Source organism: Urocitellus parryii, chromosome 1 (genome assembly GCF_045843805.1).
Source record: "Urocitellus parryii isolate mUroPar1 chromosome 1, mUroPar1.hap1, whole genome shotgun sequence".
Lineage (NCBI taxonomy): Eukaryota > Metazoa > Chordata > Mammalia > Rodentia > Sciuridae > Urocitellus > Urocitellus parryii.
In genome coordinates this window covers 61,435,317-61,458,705 of record NC_135531.1, presented here as the reverse complement: position 1 = coordinate 61,458,705, position 23,389 = coordinate 61,435,317, and the positions used below count along the sequence as shown (strand labels likewise).

Sequence of the window (23,389 nt, the reverse complement as noted above, 5' to 3'; positions counted from 1 at the left end):
TCAGAATGTCTCTTCCAGCTCCAAAATCCTTTTCCCAATAGCCATCTTCTTATAAACTCAGCTATATGTCTTTCTAAGGCCCAAATTGTCTATGGTGATAGAAATAACAATGATTGGTAGTGCCCCTTTCATTGTCTCTGGGGACCCTTTTTTTTCTAGCCATGGACAGCAGCACAAAAGACCTTTTGAAGCCTCTCCAAGGCCCCAGAGCTGCTGAGAAAAGCATGGCAATGTTCTGGCCTGTTACACTGGTCATGCCTAGTTAGCTTGTTTTAGTGATGAAACAGTGGTACCATTGAACCAGTATGGTTACTTAAATGAAGATGATGGGGTGTTCCTGGTATAGCCTTAACTTCATGGTCTTTCTTTTTCTCTGTGTGGTATGCAAACTTGTATAGGAATATAAATAATTTGCACAGTGATAAACTATGGTTAACTCTGTGTTATAACTAAGATGCAGAACCAAAGTCAGGAGGTGTCTATACTCTAGTTCTCTGGTTCTTTTACAATACTTGTTTTTTCCCCCCGGGTAGTGCTGGGGTTTGCTAAGCAAATGTTCTACCACTAGCTATGTCTCCATTCCAAGGCTTATAACATTTTAAGAAAGTTCTTTCAAATATTTCTTTGCCAGATTCTTAAAGGAAGGAAAATGGAAAGCTAATGCAAAAAAAAGTTATTAATGAACGTTATAGAAAACTTGCAGTACTTTCTGCTTTATAAACTCCATGACTATAAAATTACACTACAGATATAAATAAGGCAAAAGAATATTTAGCAATCATACATGGCAGTCTGGTAAAGTTTGAAAAAGATTGCTAACCATCTTCTCTTGTGCATGGGCATGTCAGTGATGTTGAAGATTTTCGTGATCCTGAATTGATTATGTTGTTTAATTTCCTCCTCTAATTTCTACCCTGTCTCTTTGTCCTTATCCATTAACACTAAAAGATGTGGCCAGTTACTGGGTTTCTAACTTTGGGAGCTGGGGGACATGTTCAGTGAGGTAGACCCAAGGCAACCTTAGAATGGTATACTAGAACTCCCACGAATATGAATAATATATACCAGGAGATTTGCATGCCCGTACAGAGATTTCCTAAGACAAACAACATGACTTTGCTAATACCTTCTGACCAAAGGCTCTGTGTGCTTCTTCATTTTTTTCCTTTTCTTGCTTTGTGCTGACAGCATGGTCTGGTATCACAAAGTATTAGTACTTGCAAGTTATGAATAGACAGATGCCAGGTCAGATTTCCATACTAAGTATCTTGATACTGAGAGGGTGAAAGTCCGTCCACTAATATTACACCATTGAGGCTGTTTGGTGTGAAACATTTTGCATGACTTGTATAGGAATATAAATAATTTACACAGTGATAAGCTATGTGCTGACTCAGATGAATGCAAGCATTTTGTTCTTGGTGAAAATTTTCAAGTGGTCATTAACACTGTGTTTCTGTTGCGTAGAGGAATCACAGGTACTTGGAGAATTAAGTCAGCAGACAGCTGCATGACCTCAGTGGGTTCACTCTGTGTTGTAACTAAGATGCAGAACCAAAGTCAGGAGGTGTCTATACTCTCAGTTCTCTGATTCTTTTACAATTTGAGTGAAATTGAAAAGAGCAAGGTAAAGGGTGAAAGAGAAGGTTATAGAATGATTTGGACTGCTTTAAACTTTTTCACTACTAAAAATACAAAGTTGTTTCTCTCCTGAGATAAGAATTTAACTTATTTTTCACACAGAAAAATCTATAATCTTTTAATAAAGCTACCTGTTATGGCCTTGGAACTAAGACAGAATGTTTACATGTATAATTACTGGTAATTTTTTTTTATTTCTAAGAGACATCTGGTTATTAGAGATTTCTGTCTTGCTGGTTTACTGGATAAATGGAATAATTAAATCACAAGTATTCATCTGTGCTTTCTTAAATCACATGTGACTGGATGTTTTAATACCATTAATGTGGAATAATACTAGGGGCTCAAAATAATACCTGAGACTCAAAGATAACATTTGATATCTTTTTAAAAATGTCTAGCCATTTATTATTTAACTTGATATTTACAATCATTCTCATTTAATGCATGAGAAATCCAAGATGAAGAAAGGTTCAAGATTTCCTAAAGAACACCTGCCTAAAAATAGGTAGAGGCAAAGTTAGAACTTTGGTTTCCAGACCCAGTGCATTGTTTTGGTCTCTTACTCAAAAATGTAAAGAATCAAAACAAATTACATTTTTAGAGGTAATTTTTAATCTAGCAGTTGTACATTTTCAGTGAATGCATAATGTGTAAAGTGTCTTGGCCCATTGGTTTCATTTTATTTAAAGATTTTTAAAACGTCATTATACAAGTTAGATAATCATAGAAGAAAATAGTGAGAAACACTAAAAAAAAAGAATTAAAATCATCCCATCATCCAGTATTAAACACTAGTCCACATCCTTGTATATGTGTGTGTGTATTATAATTATATATGATATATAAATATGATATACTGTTTTGTAACAGTATCTCATGAATATATTTCCTTGTCAATATAAAAACATACTTTTACAACTTAATTTTCAATAACAGCATTACTGTTTCATTTTGTGAATGTCTGATATATTCGCTCTCCAATTAGATGTTTAAGTTGTCTTCAGGTTTTTAAGACTATGTATTGCAACCTTGTATATATGTCTTTTATACATTTCCTTCAAAGTAAATTCCTAGAAGTGGAATTGGTGGTTTATATTTTTATGGTTTTGATATATATTACCAAATTAATCTTTGAAAAGATTATTTCAGATTTACATCAATGAGTACTAAGGCATTAGCAATATATCAACATGTTGATTTCCTATGATTTTGCTGGTATTGGGCATTTTTCTGTTTTATAATAAGAAATTTATGAATTTCAATTTACAAATCTGTAAATTTTCCAATTTACAAGTCAATAAATGGTATCTTGTTGCATTTAAATTTCTTTGATTATTAAAGGAGTTTAAAAATCTTTATACATATTTACTGATCACTTGTTTCCCTGTTCACCTCCTTTACACGTTTTTCTGCTGGGGTATTTATCTTGTTCTTAGTGATTTCTGAGAATTCCTTATGTATCAAATATATTAAACCTGTTTTGACTTCTAAGTTGCAAATTTTCTCCAGCTCTTTGCCATCTAAGTGTATTATTTTTTTTTTCTTCTTATCAAGCAGATATTTACTTGGATCTCTTCCCCCCGTTCCTGCCCTCCTTCCTTTAGAGCCCTTTACCACTCCATATTCTTAAAACTATTCAGCTTTATTTTCTTTAATCCTTTAAGTTCCTGTAATATTTTAATTTATATTATGTACAATTTTGAACTTGTTAAACTATTCTGTACTTATTTTGGTATACATTCCAGGGTAAGGTTCTTTTATTTTTTATTCCCAAACTTGACTAAACATTCCAGCATGAGATATTTTATTACGAGAGTAAAATTTAATAATTATCAAACACTAAGAAACTAAACTTAAAGCCTATTTCTAGTCTTTTTATTCTATTTTATTAACCTTTCTGTTTGGCTTATTTAGGTGTCTCATTGTTCTTATTATTGTGGTTTTATAGAATATTACTACTAGGCATTCCATTCATTTTTCCTTTATCCTAGAGAAAATGATCAATAATTAGGCATTTGTGAACTTTGCCTAGATCAGAGTTTTGTTACGGGCTCCCATGTTGGAGAGCTGATCATCTGGGATGTCCTGGACTGGACCATTCAGGCTTATGAACGAAACTTCTGGGACCCATCTCCACAGCTGGACACCCAGCAAGAAATAAAACTCTGTCAAAAGCCAAATGACATTTCCATTCATCATTTCACATGTGATGAAGAGGTAAAAAAAAAAATTCTATACATTATCTATAAAGTTTATACTTTATCTATAAACTTTTTTAATAAGCCAAATTTCTGATTTTTAAAACTTAATCTCATAATGAACATAAAAATATCATTCCCTATCATTTCAAGTTGTGTCTTCAAATGGTCTAATATTTTACATAGACTGTACCACTTACATTAAAAAAGGATTTTTAAATCTTTGCTCCTAATCTTCAGGCAAAGAAGTGATTAGATGACTGCAGATTTAGAAACCCTATTACAATTTTGGGTTGGATTAAATAATCCCATAGAATTTGAAGTTAATGCTTCAAATTGTTTTCAGTACACTGTAAAAATTCTCCTGAAGATTCTCGTACATTTCCGAGAGGGATAAAAAAAATAAAAACAAAAAGTTCTAGGAATGTTTATCTTTAGTGTGCTGACATCTGGGGAAGATAATTGATTAATTGCTGCTATCCATATATTAGGCCTTGAAGTGATGTTCTTGAAGCACTTGTGCTATAAATGATCAGTACCAATGGACTTCTGAATCTTGGCTCTGACCTGACAAAAACAAACAGTCTTCTGTGGCGACCTATGCTAGAATCCCAGCCAGTTAGAAAGATCAAAAGTTCAGGTCCAGCCTAGGCAATTTTTCAAGTCTCTGTCTCAAAATAAAAAGGGCTCTATCACTGAACTCAGTGATAGAGCATCACTGGGTTCAGTCTCTAGTACTGGGAATGGGGTTTGGGGGGATCTCTTCTTTTAGCCTGAGAAACTCAGAAAGGGGGAGTTAGTTTTCTAAACATGATCACACAGGAAGCTTTTCTTTCACTTTATTTTGTCCCTTTATATCCTGGTTTTCTAAAGGCATACATGTTATTATTATTATTTTAAAAGTTCAGAAGTTGTGTACTGAAAGGGAAAGGCTTTTAATTTCTTTGCATCTCTCTTTAAAAACAAAAACATAAGAATAGGATAAAAGTGGATTTAAAAAAATACATGTACACAGGGCTGGGGCTTGTAGCCCAGTGGCAGAGTACTTGCCTACATGTGTGAAGCACTGGGTTTGAAAAAAAAAAATTTAAATACATGTACACCTAAATATCAAGTTTCTATGAATCCCAATTTTATTTTGAAAAATATATATATATATATATGTGATAGAACAATAAGTCACACTTATATATAATATATGAGAACACTCAGAAAAGTGTTCTTATTATAGCCCTAAAATTATATATAAGTGTGTGTGTATTTAAATTTTGTATTTTTTCTCACTTTTGTAAAATTTAGTACTTAAAAATTTTTTAATTTTGTATTCAAGATTTTTTGATTAATCTTTATTAGCACTATAAATGCTTGAGTAAGTATTAATCAGTTTCCCCCAATTTTCTTTCTTTTGTTGGGATTCCTTCCATCTCTAGGTTCTTTTTATCCTCCATTAATTATTGATGGTGGATGACTGATAGAGTATCTCTGTTGAATGTCTCTGCCCCAAAGCTCATGAATTCTCTAATTATGTTTATAATTTTCTACATGGCCTTTGATTAATTACTTGAACTCCATGGACTTCCTGCTCTGTAGAATGAGTTTTGGGGGTTCTGCATTGAATATAATCCTTAGGCTCTAGATTTTAGTACTTTGGCTAGCCATTTCCTTTAATTGTGCATGGCAACTGGTCTCAGCTTGCATTACTGAGAACAGAGTACTTAATCTTAATTTACTCTGTTAATCATTCGACTTTTACTCTGGGAAGCTCAGGGGCATGCTTTGGTACAGCTAACCCAGTTAGTAGGACTGAGTTGGGTTTGTAGCCAACAAGAAGGATTAGGGGCTCAACATCTCTGGTTGAAAGCAGGGGGAAATCTGTAGGAATTTTTGATAGGTCTGCCTCTTAGGGTACCCAATGAATAAAAATGAATGATTCCAAGACAAGTGCTACCTGATGTCTAGTAACTTAAAAATAATTTCAGAAGCAAAGTGGTATGGTATAAGGAAAGGGCAAGAAACTGGAATAACATGACTGATTTTGATATTGAGTCTGTGCCTGATTTCTTTTGTAATTTTAAACTTTTTTAAAATTTAACTTGCTCATCTGGAAAATGGCAATGATGCATGTTTTTCCTACCTTAACAAGATGTTTTGAAGCTGAAGTAAGATGAAATTGGCAAAAATGTTTTCCAAAAATTAAAGTTGTTTTAGTAAAAAGGTATTTCTAACATTACATAGAAACAATGTTTTTTATGAAGCCTTCAGAGGATCTTATGATGATAGTACAACTATAGCATATGTTTTTTCAATCATATTTATAGGTCTCTTGATTGCTTAAGATGCAGGGTACAAGTAATTTTTCTCACATTTTCCAGGCAAAAGAAGCTAAGTAATTTTCTCAAGGATAGTGTTTCGTAGATGAAAATCCAGGCTGCTGCAGGACCAAGCTGCCAGCCACAGTTCCTTCCTTGAGCTGTCACAACTCATCGAGGAAGAAAGTAATGTTATGCAGAGCCTTTTCTGTATTAGTAGTTGTATCAAAGTACCAAGCACCAAGGAAAGCTTTGTGCTTTGACATTTTTGGACTTCAGAGGGCAGTGCAGTAATTTGGGCTGAAGGCTGGGAACAGGGGAGGTAACCATGATTTTCTGATGTCACACAAGGGCTGGGAATCTATTATACCAGGTGTAGTAGGCATTAGTTTTATGCCCTTTTTTAATAACTTTTTCCCCCCAGAATGTATTTGCTGCAGTTGGAAGGGGTTTATATGTGTATAACCTTCAAATGAAGCGTGTGATTGCCTGCCAGAAAACTGCACATGACTCCAATGTCCTGCATATTGCCAAACTTCCAAACAGGTACAAGTTCCATCTGTTCTGCAGTAGATGAAAGTAAGTCACGGTTCCCAGGGCTGCCAGTGTAATTTCTCAAGTGACCAAGTTACCTGGCTCTGTGGCTTGACCTGCTGTGTTCTTTTGGTAATGGAGAATGCCCTATGGCTGACTCTGAAGAGGAGTTGATTACAGGAACCAAGGTTCAAAGGAATTATATTGAATATCATTCTAAGAAAAGATCATTTAAATTCAGTGCTTTTTTAAAAAAACAAGTTTTAAGACTGTGGCATTTAACAACGTACTGATTTTCCTATTTATATTTTATATAAACCCACCTTGTTGTTGTTTGTTTATAATCAGAATTAAATGGTAGGGGCTGGGGTTGTGGCTGGGGGGTAGAGTGCTCGCCTAGCACATGTGAGGCACTGGGTTTGATCCTCAGCACCACATAAAAATAAATAAACAAAGTAAAGGTATTTCGTCCATTTACAACTAAACAAAATAGTTTTTAGAAAATGAATAAAATAAAGGTATTGTGTTCATCCACAACTAAAAAAATATTTTAAAAAAGAATTAAATGGTAGGCTTCTCATTGTCTAAGGCTTAGAAGTGAGGGTTTTCCTCTCAGAGTAGCTGTAGCTGCAGAGTTTCTACTGATAAAATTATGGGAAGACAATAGCATTATTTTCTATGCAGGATATATTTAGAGTAAAAGGCACCCTGAATACAAATGCTCAGAATATTGTAAAAATATAATGCATGCAGTTTGCCTGAATGTCTTTTTCACCCATTCTGGGGATCACAACCAGAGCCTTGCATATGCTAAACAAGTGCTCCATCACTGAACTATATCCCCAGCCCTCCTAAATGCAATTTTTTAAATTTAAAGCATTTGAGCCAATGCACATAGTGTCATGTATGCCTTTACTGAAGAGTGTATTTAGTTTGTATTGTAAAGCCACATTCAATTGTGATTTTTTTCATATGTATTTTTTAGTTGTAGTTGGACACAATACCTTTATTTTATTTATTTTATGTGGTGCTGAGGATCAAACCCAGGACCTTTCATATGCTAGATGTGTGCTCTATTGCTGAGCCACAATCCCAGCCCCTCAATTGTGATTTTTATGAACTCGTGCCAAGAGCTGGAAAAAAACAAAAAAAAAACAACAACAAAAACAGTCAAGGGCTCCAATGATTTCTTTGATTGCAGATTCAGCATTTGGTCTTCCATGATGCTCTCTCCATATTACTGATTTTCTGTTCTGACAGGCAGTTAATCTCATGCTCAGAAGATGGCAGTGTACGCATTTGGGAGTTACGAGAAAAACAGCAGCTCACAGCTGAACCTGTACCAACAGGTGTGTGTCTTTTCCCCAAAAGGTAGCCTTTCTCTGTCTCTCCTTCCTCATGTGTCAGGCAGAAGAAAGGTGATTGTGTGAAGCCACAGAAATAATAGAATGTACTCTAAACAGGCATTAGATGTTTACAGTAAGTATAGGATAATTGGGATCTAGGATCCACTTCTTAATATTGTCCTAAAGTAGAACTGCCTCTTTATTTTAGTTCAACTGGGATTTTATTGTTTTGAGGGCAAATAGTTATTTTCTGGTTATTTTCAATTATATTGTCTATAATTCTGATTGGTACACAAACAAAATTTTTACCATCGGTTGTCAAACTAAAGTGTTCTTTATCATTAACATCAAACATAACTTATGGGAAAAGAACACTTTTCTTTGTTATCACCTCATGAGCTCTTGACTTTTTGGTGCTCCATTTGAAAAATAAAATTCTAGATGTTTGAATGAATTAGTTACCAGTACCCAATATGAAATCAGAGGCTGGTGCCTCTAGTTTCCTCTGGTTCTTTTACTTACCTGAGGCCCTAGGGTATTGTGTTTAACACACACACATGCTGCTTTTCCTTGATTTTGTTGATTGATCTTAATTATTTCCTGTTTTAGACTTTGTCATTCAGATCTTTTACTTCTCTTTCATTCTCTGTGTTTGTGTGTATATATTAATATACCTTTACTAATGGGTAAGTGGGGACAATAAAAAGAAATTAGGAACAAACCTTGCTGGTTAAAAAAGATGAAACAAAATAATGTATTTTAAAGACCCCAGTGTAGTACTTGGTACCATCTGCTTGGTAATATAAGTGTGGAACATCTTTGCATTTAAATATTGTCTGTTTTTCTGGTCTCATATCATTATTGTAAGTCAAGCTCAGTAGTTTGGAAATGACAGAACTGATTGCATTTTTTTAGGTTTTTTTAACATGTGGGGATTTGGAAGAGTGAACAAACAAGCCAGCCAACCTATTAAAAAGCAGCAAGAAAATGCCACTTTGTGTTCTCTGGAGCTCATTGGTGATTTGATTGGACACTCATCCTCTGTGGAGGTACTGCTTTTAGTGGACAGCACTGGCCATGTGGTTCCCTGCCTTGCACTGCTCTTTGTCTCAGAAAGACCTAAACTCTCTCATCTGTAGGTCTCTGTTATATCTGAACACGGAATAGGATAAGTGTGGGTAGTTAAGGTCTTCCTTTACAGAGAGAGGATTTGAACAAACAAGGAAAGTATTGCTTTTAAGCATGAACTTACTCACCATTTGTGAGACACAGATAGTTAACTAATAAAGGCAATGTGAATTATGTTAACTGTATATGTCTACTAGTAGTCCACAGGGGGTGTAGGGTTTACAGTTAAACATGTGAAGTTAAAGCCTTAGTAGAATCTGATTTCCAGGGACCTATCAAATTCACGACCAAAGCACTGTTTTGACCTATCTTTGATGGATGATAATTTAAGGTTTAACTTTATTAAACCTTAAACCTTGATAATCATTGTGCATATATGAAAATAGTTGAAAATTATAAGAAATAAAATTCTAACTTAGGGAAATCCAAACACATTACTGTTTACTATAGGCACCACTGCCTGTAATGGAGAAATAAGATCAGTCAAGATAAAGAGGTAGTTGGAACTGGTAACTATGACTGTGTAAACAGAGCCCTAAGTAATGAATTTCTTAATTTTTTCATAGCTAGGGAGGAACAAATTTTCATCCAAATAGACATTCATACTTAGGAGTAGCAGCAGCAGCACGCTGGCTACTGCGCATTTTCTATATATCAGAAATTAATACTAAATTACATAGACCCTAGAGTTTGCAAAGAAATGTAAAATCCTTGCCCTCATGGATCTTATATTCTAGTGGAGAGGAAAGGGACAAAGCTAATAAGCTTTGTTTAGGCTGCTTATGATGGACCCAGATGAGTAGCAGACAGTGAATACTCAGGAATTAGAATGTTTCTTGCTGAGTCCTGTAAATATTGATGGAAGATATGGGACTTCAGATTTGAGCTGAACTTTGGACGTTAGGCAGGTGTATAGCCTTGTCACTGTATGCTCTCTGATGTTGGGTACTATGTCTTACTCTGCTTTGCTTTGCTTTACCAGGTAGCTCAGTTTTTTGTGTTTTTGTATTTTGGGGTTTTTCATTTGTTTTACCTTATTTTTGCTTGGGCATCTATTTGTAGTTTGGAGTTGGTGAATGTGGCATATGGTAGACAAGGGCAAAGACAGCATTTACTTGGTGGCAAGGAACAGATTGGCTGTGCAGGGGCATTGGGTTCCCATGATAAGACACTAGTGTGAGAGAAAGCCTGAGATGGTACTTTCAGGTTAGATTACAAATGTCTTGTATGTAAGGCTGAATAGTTTAGACTTTTTTTTTTTTTAAGTAGTAGGGACCTGTCAAAAGGTTTTATGTGGTTGGGAGACCTTGAAAATGGCATATTTGTCATAAGTCAGATTCTTAGGAATTTTCCTGAAGTGTTGACACTTCAGCATTTTTAAAAAGCGTCCTGACTTCATTGATAAAAATTTAGTGCTCCAAATTCAGTGCTCTCCTAGGTGCTGTCTCCTGAATTTCCTCATCACTTGTATGTTTTCATCCTTGCTTTCTGGCCCAGCCCTTCTACCTATGTACTCAATTCTGTCTTTTCCATACTCCTAATGAATTTTGTGCTGATATTTTCCCTCCTCACTCCTATATTTCAGTGAATTCTCACCTGTGGCCTCATCCTGCTGTCTTCAGAAATGTATGTTACTTCAGAGAACACTGTCATCCTCTGGTTCCTTCATGTTTGCACCTCTCCTGTATTTCACTCTTGCCTTCAAGGACCTCATCCTTTCCGTGGGTTCACTTACCTCCTCTCTGACATGCCCCTCCATCCCCGGTGCTCATGCTGCCTTTTCATCCACATTCCACTGTCCTGTCCTTAGCCTCCAGCCTGTTCCTTTCCTAGGCACATTTCCTCCCTTTCCTTGCAGAGTTTTCTCCTGAAGCTTTCTGTGACTGCAGTTTTATCTCTGGGTCTCCCCTCTGTTTGAGTTTCCGTGGCATGCTGTAGTCTGTACTGTATTATTTAGGACCCAATTACCAACTCTTTCCTTGGTGCCCTAATTGTTTCAGATAAGGTTTCGTTTTCCCAACTGAAGTATGATCTTCTTGAGGGCAAGGACCATAAACACACCAGAGACACTTAGTAAATGCTTGTGGATTGATTGAGTGCATCTACTTCCATAGAGTTGAAGTCAATGTTTATCTTGGGAAATTTGGAATTCAAAGACTTTATGAGTGCCATTGGTACATACATAATGATTAAGTAAAGCAGGCATGGCAGGACCTGTACCTGAGAGAATCTTAAAACCAATACTTGAAGAATTAGATTATGATAACATTTAGAAGATACTTTGAGAATTCACTTAGTTCACAAAAATAGCTGTTACTCATAATTTTGTAGTTGAGCAATATTAGCAATGTTCTGACTATTAACATTTTAGATAGTGGTTGTTTTTGTATATAACTGTTACCACTACTTAAAAATGAAACTTCTCATGAAAATCAAAGAGCTCTACATTCAAATCCAAGGAAGTCTGAAAGCATATTTTGTAATCTTGTATCAGCCTCTTCTCTTCATAAGTTCCTATAATCAGTGGTTTCAATTTTCCTTACAGATGTTTCTGTACTTTGAAGATCATGGACTTGTTACTTGCTCTGCTGATCATCTCATTATTTTGTGGAAAAATGGAGAGCGAGAATCTGGATTGCGCAGTTTAAAATTATTTCAGAAATTAGAGGAAAATGGTGACTTATACCTTGCTGTCTAGTCTAAGGAACTGAGAATACATATGCATGAACCTTGAACATCAAATATAGCGTAATACTCTGAAAAACATTAATATATTGATTATTTAAATTTGTATTTTTTTCCCTGTTTGGTCCATAAAATTCTACATGTTTGAGTTTTTACACACTTACAACCCAGCAAAAAATTGCTTCTCAGGTATTAGAAAACCCACTAAAGAACATACCACAAGTTCTCCATTGGACTTTGTGCAGGTGGTGAGTGCTTAACTTGAACCATTGTGAAATGGTGGGAATAGGGGTAAGAGTAAAGTAGTAGTTTTATTTTGGGATTCCTTTACGGTGTATTTCACTAAGAATTCTTGTGATAAGCCAGGTACAGTGACACATACCTGTAATCCCAGCACCTTGAAAGGCTGAGGCAGGAGAATTATGAGTTCAAAGTCAGCCTCAGCAATGGTGAGGAGCTAAGCAACTTGGTGAGACCCTGTCTCTAAGTAAAATACAAAATAGGGCTGAGGTGTTGTGGCTTAATGGTTGAGTGCCCCTGAGTCCAATCCCCGGTGCCCCCGTGCCCCCCCGCCCCCCAAAAAAGAATTCTTGTGATAAATATGCCCTTTTTCTACAAACTTCCCTGGCCTTTAATAATTAACAGTGATTTTTTTGGGGGGGAGTACCAATTGATTTGTTTAAATCATTAATAAGTTAGTTGTGGCAACTAAAATTCTTACATACTAAAATCCATAGATGTCTTATGAAGGTATATTTCTTTCCCAGTGTGAGTTGGCTTGAATATTATTGGCCAAATTAGTACTAGAACAGCAGCTGCCCCTCAGGTGTTCCAACGATGAGTCCTAGACCAGCAAAGCAGTACAGTGTTTTCAGAATCAAGACTGTGGCTGCAAGTGCCTGATTGACCAACCTCGGAGTTAATATGAAATGCTCCTTCTGTGTATGTTGAGATTGGATCATCTTTACCTCACCAGCCTTGTGACAGAATATGCTCTCACTTTTAGTGCTGAAAAATAAAAGTTAAAAAGTATTCTCAGCTGGGCGCGGTGGTGCATGCCTGTGGCTCAGGAGGCTGAGGCAAGAGGATCAAGAGTTCAAAGCCAGCCTCAGCAAAAGTGAGGTGCTAAGCAACTCATGAGACCCTGTCACTAAATAAAATACAAAATAGGGTTTGAGGCTGTGGGTCAGTGGTTGCATGCCCCTGAGTTCAATCTCCAAAATATTCTCCACAGTAAAAATTCAATGGACTTAATTATGAAATTATTCTTAATCTTCTGATTAAAGAATCCTATTAAAGAAAGGGCGAGGTGACTGATGTTCGGAAGCTAATCCTTCTCAAAGGACACTTCTGCATATTTGTTCCTTATACACAGACATACTTCCTAAATGGAATCTTTATAAATCCTTGTTTTTACTGGTCTTAATATTCCCAGCTACCCACAAAGACTGCAAGAGTTAAGGTCATCTAGGTAGACTAATGGAATAATGTCATAAATGAAGACACCTAGGGCTAAGGAGGTAAGACCTTGAGATGGTTAGCTGTGTAGTGCCTGATGTCATCATTGAGCAACTTTAAACATAGGAATCGAGGAGGAGGGAGTGAGATAAATGACTATATGACTACCACTTGAGGAAAGCCAGTTAGTGTTTACAGTCATTATTGCTGTTTGAATTCATAAGAAAAAAAGCTTTAGAGAAAACTATACTAAAACTTAAGCTACTTCTATGTGAAAATTAACACTGCCTTTTAGCCAACTAAGTGTTGTTATCGAGGCATATTTGAAAAGTCACAAAGTCACCTGAAGGTGGGGCATGGGTAGCATCCCCAAGCTCCGTGGACGTGCAGTCTAGTCTTGAGTGCATCAGATTGGGATCACTTTGGCTAGGTTTCTTCGGACTTCTTTAAAGCTTTTTAATTTTCTTCTCTATATAGACTTTTCCCCCTTTACTAACTTATTCTTTGCAAATTCTACATTGGCTCATGAATTAATAAAGATGTTTCTGAAGTTGTAAAAGACATAGGAATTCAGAGATTTTAAACTTTCATTTCTTAACCTATTCTGGGTTAGTATCTTGTGAGAGTGATCTGTTTGAATGGAGTGGTGAAAACCATACATGAGCTTGAGGATCGAACAGTACCACAGTGAATCCCTTCTGTGGTTATTGTCCAGCTAACTACTTTTCCATCATGAGAAACTTGTGTGTTCAGAAAGTATCCTCCAGCTCAGTCAGAGGACTTGATGGCTTTTTTCATGATAGCTCTGAGGTCAGAGCTAGAGGGTAGCAACATGATTCTGGTGGGGACTTGAAGAAAATTCAACTGCTGCTCAGTAATTACATGTAATTGCTAAACTTTGAACTTTCAGTTTAGAAAAAAATGATAATTCAGGTCAATATGTAATTGCATTTTTTCCTATTTCCCAAGCTTAACTTTTAATACCTAACACTATGTATCATACCTTGTCATTTTTTAAAATATATTTTTAAATTGTAGATGAAAAAATACCTTTATTTATTTATTTATTTATTTATTGTGGTGCTGAGAGGATTGAACTCAGTGCCTCATATGTCCTTGGCAAGTGCTGTACCTCTGAGCCACAACTCCAGCCTTTGCCATTTGTTTTTAAAAATACTTTTACCTCAATCTCTGGCTGTATTCACATAACACAATTAAAAGTGATGGATCATCCTTTCCATTTGTCTCAAGTGGAATAGGTGCTGATTATGATTGTTCTTTGCCCAGAAGGCTAACTAGTCCTGAACTCTGAGAGCAAGTAAATTTCAAAACCTTAAGTTAGAAGTAAAGAATGCCAGTGAAGCTATGGAATCATTCTGGGTTAAGTAACAATATCTGATAACTTTTCCTTCTTCTTGCTAGAAGTAATAGTAATAATGTCACTTTAATTAGTTTTTCTTAAAAATTAATTAAAAAATACATGATATTTTAGTAAACAACTGAGTATAAGAGGAAATTATAATAGTTGCTCAATTATTTCTACATTATTTTAGCATACAGAAACTGATATATCTACTACCTGCAGGACTATATTTCTAGTAAGTTGACCTTATGGAAGAAAATACTCATAGCTAGTAACTTAGAAAATTACACTGTAGAGTATACTGATACAGAGCAGAGCCGCACTGAAGCTTGAGTACCTGGCTGTCTTAAAGCATTTACCATCAACACTAAGGCTTGAATATGAAGTTGACTTGACATAACACTGAGTAAACTGTAATGTTTCATAGAGAAGATGTCAGGGACCTGATAAACGTTACTAACCCAATGAAGCTGACAGCAAAATAGTCAGGAAAAGATCGTCCTTGCCTCAGACAAGCTTCTGAAGCCTAGTCAAATTATTTAGCTCCTTAATATGGGATTCTGGCATCCTGATTTTAATGTGTTCTGAAAACAAAGTGTGTGACTCATGAAATAAAGGACACTAAACCCAAAATTTGAAATTATGAAAAATTTAGGCCAAAGAGGTAAAATAAAAACAGCTGTTGGGGATGAAAAATGGCTGTAGGAATTTAGTTACAAGTACTTCACAAAAACATTTCATCACATTTACATAATGCAGCATTACAATACAAAGCTGGCTGCTGTCCTGACCAAGCAAGTTCTCTTATCATCTAACAAAAATAATTTAGATACATTTCATCACATGGAATCGTCATATATGTTTCCATTTTTGGTACAAAACATAGAAAAAAACATTGGCACATTATGTAGTGATAAGTCATTTTTTTCTTCCCACGTACCAGTTTTGACTGTTCTGCATACCAATTTTAATTTGGAAACAAAAGTAATTAGTGATTCAATTAATTCAGTCTCTGTTTATACCTCTTAAAATGCAGCATGGAGTACAGAGAAAGAAAAAATGAAGATATTTTGTTTGCTGAGTTTCTAATGTTCGTATACATAGAGAAGTGTTGGCTGGTAAAGAAAGGAAAATCTCCAGTCTGACTTTATGTGAAAAGAGCTGTATAAAAATATGCACTTGTGCTTTAGAAGCTTTTAGCATACAGTTAATAGCTTAAAATAGTATTTACTGCCTCTCCATGTACCTATTTTCTGATATATTTACACATCTTGCAATCCCTTTTCTATATCATTTAAGCAAATGGCATGATCTCAAATATAGATAAGTTAAAAATATCTGAACCTTGAAACTCCCCCATCCCCTCCCCAGATATATATGTCTAGTTGGTGCACGGCACAACAAATGCCATGGGCTTAGACCCAGAAAATTTAGATCGTTTTAATAAAAATTTTTAACAGCAAATGTCTATAAATTTTTCTTTTTTTAAAAAAAAGCTTGTCCAAGGGCATTCAGATTTAATGGCTTTTAGATTAATACTCAGTGTAGTGCCATGTGGCTGCCCCCGTGAGCTGTAAGTAAGGGAAGCTCAGGATTCCCCCCATGTACAATGCCACTCCTCCCCAGTCATGGATGCCTTTCTGTTCAGATGAATTCCTTTCACACGAAGGAGGGTGACACAGACTGCTCATCCTCATCTAGAGGGGCACATGCCAGGCCAAGGCAGCATCCTAACTTGGGTGTCACACCCTCAACCCAGAAGATCCACCTAGCCATAGAAGCTGTGAAGCTAGCTAGTCAATCAACAATTTGGTCCTAGTTGTTCTGCTCATTTTATGTAGCTTTTTTCTTAGATAGATATGTTCAGATAAGCTTCTTAGGAATCCTTTTCTTGAGGAAAATAGTCAAGCTAAACAGTGTTGATGAATTTTATGGTAAGAGATGAGCTGAACACACTAGCTAAGCTATTTGGTCACCATCCAGGGGATGGGCTCACAGGCGCCAGTTTCTTGTATCCTACTAGTTACAGTGAATCAGCTCCATAGTTTGACAAGGCTTCACAGGATGATGGCACAGCAAAGGAGTTTGCCAAGTATTTGATCTGTCACTAAGTGATCATTCAAAAAAAATATATGTATTTTCTTCATGGAACATAACTTTCTAAAAATGAAATTTGGGGGCTTGCATGATTCAAGGTCAAATATTAAACATTTGCTCTTTAACCTACACCTGTCATTATAATTATAAAGGAAAGCCTCTTGTACACTACTGTGATTCACAGTGCCCTTTGTAGATCAAGAGGTTCCCAACTGGTTTGGCTTTAGCTTTCAGACGGAAGCCTCAGACTTTTGCACTTTAGGTCATCTAATGTCTTCCAGTGTTTGTAGTTATCCGCCAAGTGCTGCATCAGGGCTGGCAGATGTGCAAAGGCTGCAAGAACATAAAAGAATCAAAAGAAATCTGTTAAATTAAGTTGGATTGCTGGAGCATTTATCAGGCAGGGGCTCTCTGAGGTAAGTTTGGGATTATACTGGAGACATATCCAAGGTTAGGCCTTAGGCTGCAAAACATACAGGTCCTTTTAATTACTTAGAAAGCTGGCCATCGATGACATTAACCTGTAATTCAGAGTGGATGTATTTTTTTTTTTTTTTGCATCTTTCTGGAGTTTCCTCCAATGAAAGAATAAATTGCTTTGGAAACATAGCATTTGAGGAGCTGAAACCTTGTTTATCCAGTTGTCATACATTCATTGAGTCCTCTGTACTCAAGTCTCTGAGCTAGGTGCTAGGGACACACCTTTCTGGCCACAAATAACTTTTGAAAAAAGTATTTCATCTGCCTTTAAGACTAGCCTATATAATTAATGGTAAGTGTTCTCTGTGAGTGGTGAAGCCGCCACTAACTTACCATCCCATGCATCAAACATATCTGTTATGAAGTAGTCAATGAAGGAGATCTGGGACTTGGGGATGCTGCAGGTATTCCGGTCAAACACTGGCATCACCACTGGTAGCCCCTGTCTCTTCTCTTCATCCGTCTGTAAGGAAAACACCACCACAGGGCCATGGGCACATAAGGAGACTTCAAGGCAACAGCATGTTTCTCCAAACAATTCTCTGAACATGGTGATTATCCATTTTTATATATAGAGAAACAGGCTCAGCAAGGCCCTGAGTCTTAGGTAAGTCAGCCACCACACCTGCTGAAGTGACTGCAGTCAGGTTTCTGACATCTGACATCTCCTACTTCTCATGCTATATACCACACTCCCTCCTACAGCATTGATCTTAGGGGGCTTAGCCCCTCTCTGTGATCTGTTTTTATTATTTAAAAGATGACTATTTTCAAAGTCTGACCAATATTACTACTACTCAGATCACTACTACTAGTTGACATACTGAGGGAACAGAAGCAACAGTGATTAAATCTACTGGCAACTTTGCATAAATCAAGGAACTGGCACCAAATAGTATTAAGAGCAATTGTCATTGTATTTTCACTGTCTTATGCTTAAAATTAAAAAAAAAAAAGTTTCACCTAAGAAATTACTTTTTGAAAGCTGTATAATAATTACTAATTTTATTAAATCTCCACCTTTTGAGTATGTCTCTTAATATTCAGCATGACAAAAGGAAGTACACAGAAAGCCAGTGTGCTGTGTACCAGCCTGGTCTGATGGTCATCAACAGGAATGGCACTTAGGCAATTGAGTTGTGAGCTGAACTAGTTACTTTTTTCATGGAGCACTGTTTTTACAGAGGAATGACCGATAGGCAAACTATGGTTGTTCTGATTTGAGTATTAGCCATGCAGTTCTCTCAAGGTACGTGGAAATCTGGGTACTACGCACGTTATGGTGTAATGTGTGTAAAGCCATACTTCACAAAGCTGCATAGTAAGATCCACATTTCCTAATGCTATATTAAGCCAGAAACCAGCTGATCAGAGGCTGCCTTTGTGACTTTTTGGATTTTTAGGTCACACTGACTCAGGGAAAAGGATGCCTAAGTAGGAAGCTTACATCAGTGAACTTAACAGTGATTCTCTCCCATTCCCCATTCACACACTGAGAATAGCTTGGAGTAGGACTTCAAATCCTGTGTGGATCCTAGGAAGCCCATTAATGGCCTCCTACCAGTGTTTGGCTCTGCTCACTGGTTTCAGGACAGTTGATCAAGCAGCCTTAAAATATCCACTGGTGTTCAAGGAATAATTTGTTCCCCTCCCCTCTTCTGGCAAGCTCAGAACTGCCTGTCCTACTTTTCTTCAATTCAGCAGCTCCTTCTCAGCCTTGCAAGCTACAGTTAGCTTACCCGGTTCTCTGTTGGCCATCTTCCCTCCCAGCCCTGCTAGACACTGTCGGCAATTTGTTATCCTTCCTCAGTAGTACATTCCAGCCAAACAGATGCCTCCAAATGCCGTCACTGTGACTACTTATCTCCTGTCATGTACATACACACCAATCCTTAGAAACTTTTCTCTGGAAGTAGGGCTATAGTTCAAATGGCATGTGATAGTCTACTCTTTTCTGAATTTTTCTTAATTCCTCTTTTTACTCCCACAGTTAAGGTGAATTACATATTGCTGCTCTCCTTATATAAAAATCCTATTTTTCCAGAAAGTCTTTTTCTATTTCTGTGTTTCTATATCCTTCAGGAAAAAAAACAACTCTGATATCACTTGTCCCAAACCCCCCTTTTATCTGAATTTCTGTATCACTTAATATATACACTTACTTTAGATGTTCATTTTTTTTTATGTGGGCCTATCTATGTGCACATCCGTCCTTGACTGGACCATAAGTGACCCATATCAGGGATGTATCTTACTCATGTCTGTGTTCCCAGAATGCACTTGGAAGCACTCACTAATAATCTGGTAAATAATGGGAGATTTCCTAGTTCTTGTGGAAATTCAGGATCCAACAATTTGAGGATAAAATTTACTTCCATAGGCTCAGTCTACTCCTCTTCTCCCAGAGGGACTTCCTTTAGGATACTGTAGGTTAGTCCCTTCAGAACCAGAAGTCTACACCAGGCAGAGGAGAGCTGCCTCCTTCCAGGGAAGAGTTTAGTAATTGATAAAAAGTTACTCAGCGGGAGGACCCACAGAGTTCTATGGCCTTGGGCCCACTCCTAGACAGTAAGTGGAACCTCCCTCGAGTCAGCGCACCTGTGCAAAATACTCCTCGGAGATCCTCCCGGCCCATTCGATGCACAGGTCCAAGGGGCGACATGGGTTGGCCACATCAGCACACTTAATCATCATGCGCTTGATCAGGATTTGATTTTCTGGAAAGTTCTTCCCAGTAGAGTTACATTCACAGTCGCTGCCCTCAGTCTGGAACACATGATCAGATTAGGGCTGATTCACGAGGATGGTAAAGTCACAGGTACCAACTCACCAGGCACGCTTTGGCATGACTGGGACTCAGCAGTCAAGGCTTTTTCTTAATTTCCTTAATTCCATATATAACATGCTGATATAGTCTTTTTAAAAAACACTCAAATGACAGGATCGAGAGTTTAAAAGGTGAAAAATCCCTGTCACCACCCATCCACCCCTTATTTCCAGGCTTTTAACCAGAGAAGACTACTGGCAATGTTTACATCTGTAAGCAACTTGGTAGGTAATCTCAAAGAAAGAGGGTTCTCCCCATCCCCAGTTTTTTAGAAAATGTGTAGAGACAGAGTTTTCAGTTCTTGAATATGTTAAAGGTAGGAAGATGGCACAGGTGACTCTTCAGTTATTTCTTCATTTATTTTCCTTGTTCCCATTCACCAGCTCCCCTCTCCTGTACCTTCTGTCTACCCCTCCCATTTTTTTTCATTCCCAGAAGGTATATGGACACGTTTGTTTTCTTGGCTGATCTTTTGGGTGGTAGGGAGTGTAAGCCATGTAAATTTGGGGTAGATGGAGCAAGAGTGGGCTAGGGCAGGAGTATGTGTGTTCAATGACATTGGAAGAGATGGTTGTTATGGTTTAGATTTGAGGTGTCCCCAAAATGTCACGTGTGAGACAAAGTAGGTAGGCTCTGAGGTGAAATGATTGGATTATGGAAGCCTTAACCCAATCAGGAATCAAGCCTTAAACCAATAGGGATTAACTGGATGGTAACTAGAAGAGGTAGGATTTGACTAGAGGGGGCAGGTCCCTGGGGAATGCCATTTTGTCTTTATTGAGAAGAGTGTCTCCCCATGCCTCCTTTCCTTCCTGATCATCATGTCCTGAGTTGCTTTTCTCCACCACACTCTTCTGCCGTGATGTTCTGCGTCACCTTGAACACTGAGGAATGCAGCCAGCCTTCTATGAACAGAGACCTCTGAAATTCTGAACCCCCAAATAAACTTTTCCTCCTCTAATTATTCTTGTCAGGTCTTTTGGTCACAGCAGTGAAAAAAAATTCACTAAAACAATGGTTATGCACCAATACATACTAATGGGAGGATGTCAGTGCTCCTGAGCCACACAGCCAGGTTGGGGAGTGGGTGGGCATACATTGCAGGCACAAGCCAGTTATAGAGCCTGGGAAGTTATTTTCCATTCTCAAAGGCACCATTGATTTAATTGTGTGAAAACAGTTAATTAGTTTTCCAGGGCTTTGCCAAAATGTGAGACTGCATAACATTCAGGGAATTTTGTTTTGTTTTGAGACTGGACTTATTTATTAAAGCATTGATTGAATACTTCCTGAAGATTGTTCTGATTGCTGAGCAATGGGAAGATACTTCTTACTACAGACCTCACAGTAAAACATAAATCTCAACAGAAGAATTGAGGGTCTTACTTGGATAGATGACCCTCCCAATTCTAATTCTATGATTCTGTGTAACTTTTCCCCTCGAAATACCCATATTCTTGCTCCCATAAGGTGCTAGGGGAAGGCAAAAGCCCTGGCATTGTACTGTGAAGTTCTTGTTGGAGGGGGCTCAATACTGGTGAAATGGACACTATCCTTCTCCCCAGGTTAGTCATATGATGTGCTCTATAGTCTTCTTACTGATCATCATATTACCTTTAACATATCCATTCATTATTCTATACTTAGAGGATCCAAAAAATTCCACCAGAAAACTTCTAGATTTAATAAATGAATTCAGCAAAATAGCAAGATATAAAATCAATACCCATAAATCAAATGCATTTCTATACATCACTGATTAATCCTCTGAGAGAGAAATTAGAAAAACTACCACTTTCACAATAGCTTCAAAAAATGAATAAAATACTTGGGAATCAATTTAACAAAAGAGGTAAAAGACCTCTACAAGGAAAACTACAGAACACTAAAGAAAGAAATTGAAGAAGACCTTAGAAGGTGGAAAATCTCCCATTCTCTTCGATAGGCAGAATTAATGTTGTCAAAATGATCATACTACCAAAAGTGCTGTACAGATTCAATGTGATACCAATTAAAATCCCAACATCATACCTCATAGAAATAGAAAAAGTAATCATGAAATTCATTTGGAAAAATAAAGAGACCCAGAATAGCCAAAGCAACCTGTAGCAAGAAGAGTGAAGCAGGTGGCATCACAATATCAGACCTTCAACCATACTACAGAGCCACAGTAATAAAAACAGCATGGTATTGGCACCAAAACAGATATGTAGACCAACTGTATAGAATAGAAGACAGACAAACCCACATAAATACAGTTATCTTATACTAGTTGAAAGCATGCAAAACACACTTTGGAGAAAAGATAGCCTGTTCAACAAATGGTGCTGGGAAAACTGGAAATCCATATGTAGCAAAATGAAATTAAGCCCCTATCTCTCACCATGCACAAAACTCAAAGTGGATCAAAGACCTTGGAATTGAAGCAGAGACCCCACATCTGATAGGAGAAAAAGCAAGCTCAAATCTTTATCAAGTAGGATTAGGCCCCAAATTCCTTAATGAGACCCATAAAGTGCAAGAAATAAAATTAAGAATTAATAAATGTAATGGATTCAAATTAAAAAGCTTCTTCTCAATAAAAGAAACAATCAATGAGGTGAAGAAAAAACCTACAGTATGAGAGCAAATTTTTACCACATGCAAATCAGACAGAGCACTGATCTCCAGGATATATAAAGAATTTTTAAAACTTAGCACCGAAAAAACAAACAACTCTATAAACGGTCTAAGAAACTGAGCAAACACTTCTCAGAAGAATATATACAATCAATCATTTGATCAACAAATATATAAAAAAATGTTCAACACCTTCAGGAATTAGAGAAATGCAAATCAAAACTACTCTAAGATTTCTCCTCACTCCAGTCAGAATGGCAGCTATTAAGAATACAAACAACATACAATGGAATTTTACTCAGCAATAAAAGAGAATAAAATCATGGCATTTGCAGGTAAATGGATGGAGTTAGAGAAGATAATGCTAAGTGAAGTTAGCCAATCCCAAAAAAAGAAATGCCAAATGTTTTCTCTGATATAAGGAGGCTGACTCATAGTGGGGTAGGGAGGGGGAACATGGGAGGAATAGATGAATTCTAGATAGGGGAGAGGGGTGGGAGGGAAAGGAAGTGGGCAAGGGATTATCAACGATGGTGGAATGTAATAGACATCAATATACAAAGTACATGTATGAAGAATTGAGTTGGTGTGAACATACTTTATTTACAAAAAGAAGTATGAAAATTGTTCTATATGTGTAATAAGAATTGTGATGCATTCTGCTGTCATGTATTTTAAAAATAAAACCAATAAAAAAGAAT

The 23,389-nt window shown here is 36.9% G+C and overlaps 2 protein-coding genes across 5 annotated transcripts in view; one reads left to right on the top strand and one right to left on the bottom strand.

The window, feature by feature from the left end:
- Positions 1-11,925, top strand: part of Wdr41 (WD repeat domain 41) — a 41,264-nt gene extending 29,339 nt beyond the window's left edge. Inside the window, exons 9-13 of the mRNA XM_026393247.2 lie at positions 3,677-3,861; positions 6,576-6,697; positions 7,946-8,034; positions 8,947-9,080; positions 11,705-11,925. Of these exons, the coding sequence (XP_026249032.1) occupies positions 3,677-3,861; positions 6,576-6,697; positions 7,946-8,034; positions 8,947-9,080; positions 11,705-11,857 (683 nt within the window). The 3' untranslated portion in view covers positions 11,858-11,925. The remainder of the gene's footprint in view (positions 1-3,676; positions 3,862-6,575; positions 6,698-7,945; positions 8,035-8,946; positions 9,081-11,704) is intronic.
- A 1,788-nt stretch (positions 11,926-13,713) lies between these two features.
- The window catches only part of Pde8b (phosphodiesterase 8B), a 200,219-nt gene continuing 190,543 nt past the window's right edge, over positions 13,714-23,389 (bottom strand). For all 4 annotated transcript variants that reach the window (XM_026393225.2, XM_077800404.1, XM_026393226.2 and 1 more), the window contains 3 exons: positions 19,841-20,008; positions 17,576-17,705; positions 13,714-17,095 (listed from right to left, as the gene is read on the bottom strand). In XM_026393225.2, coding sequence (XP_026249010.1) covers positions 16,986-17,095; positions 17,576-17,705; positions 19,841-20,008 — 408 coding nt within the window. In that variant the 3' untranslated portion in view covers positions 13,714-16,985. The remainder of the gene's footprint in view (positions 17,096-17,575; positions 17,706-19,840; positions 20,009-23,389) is intronic.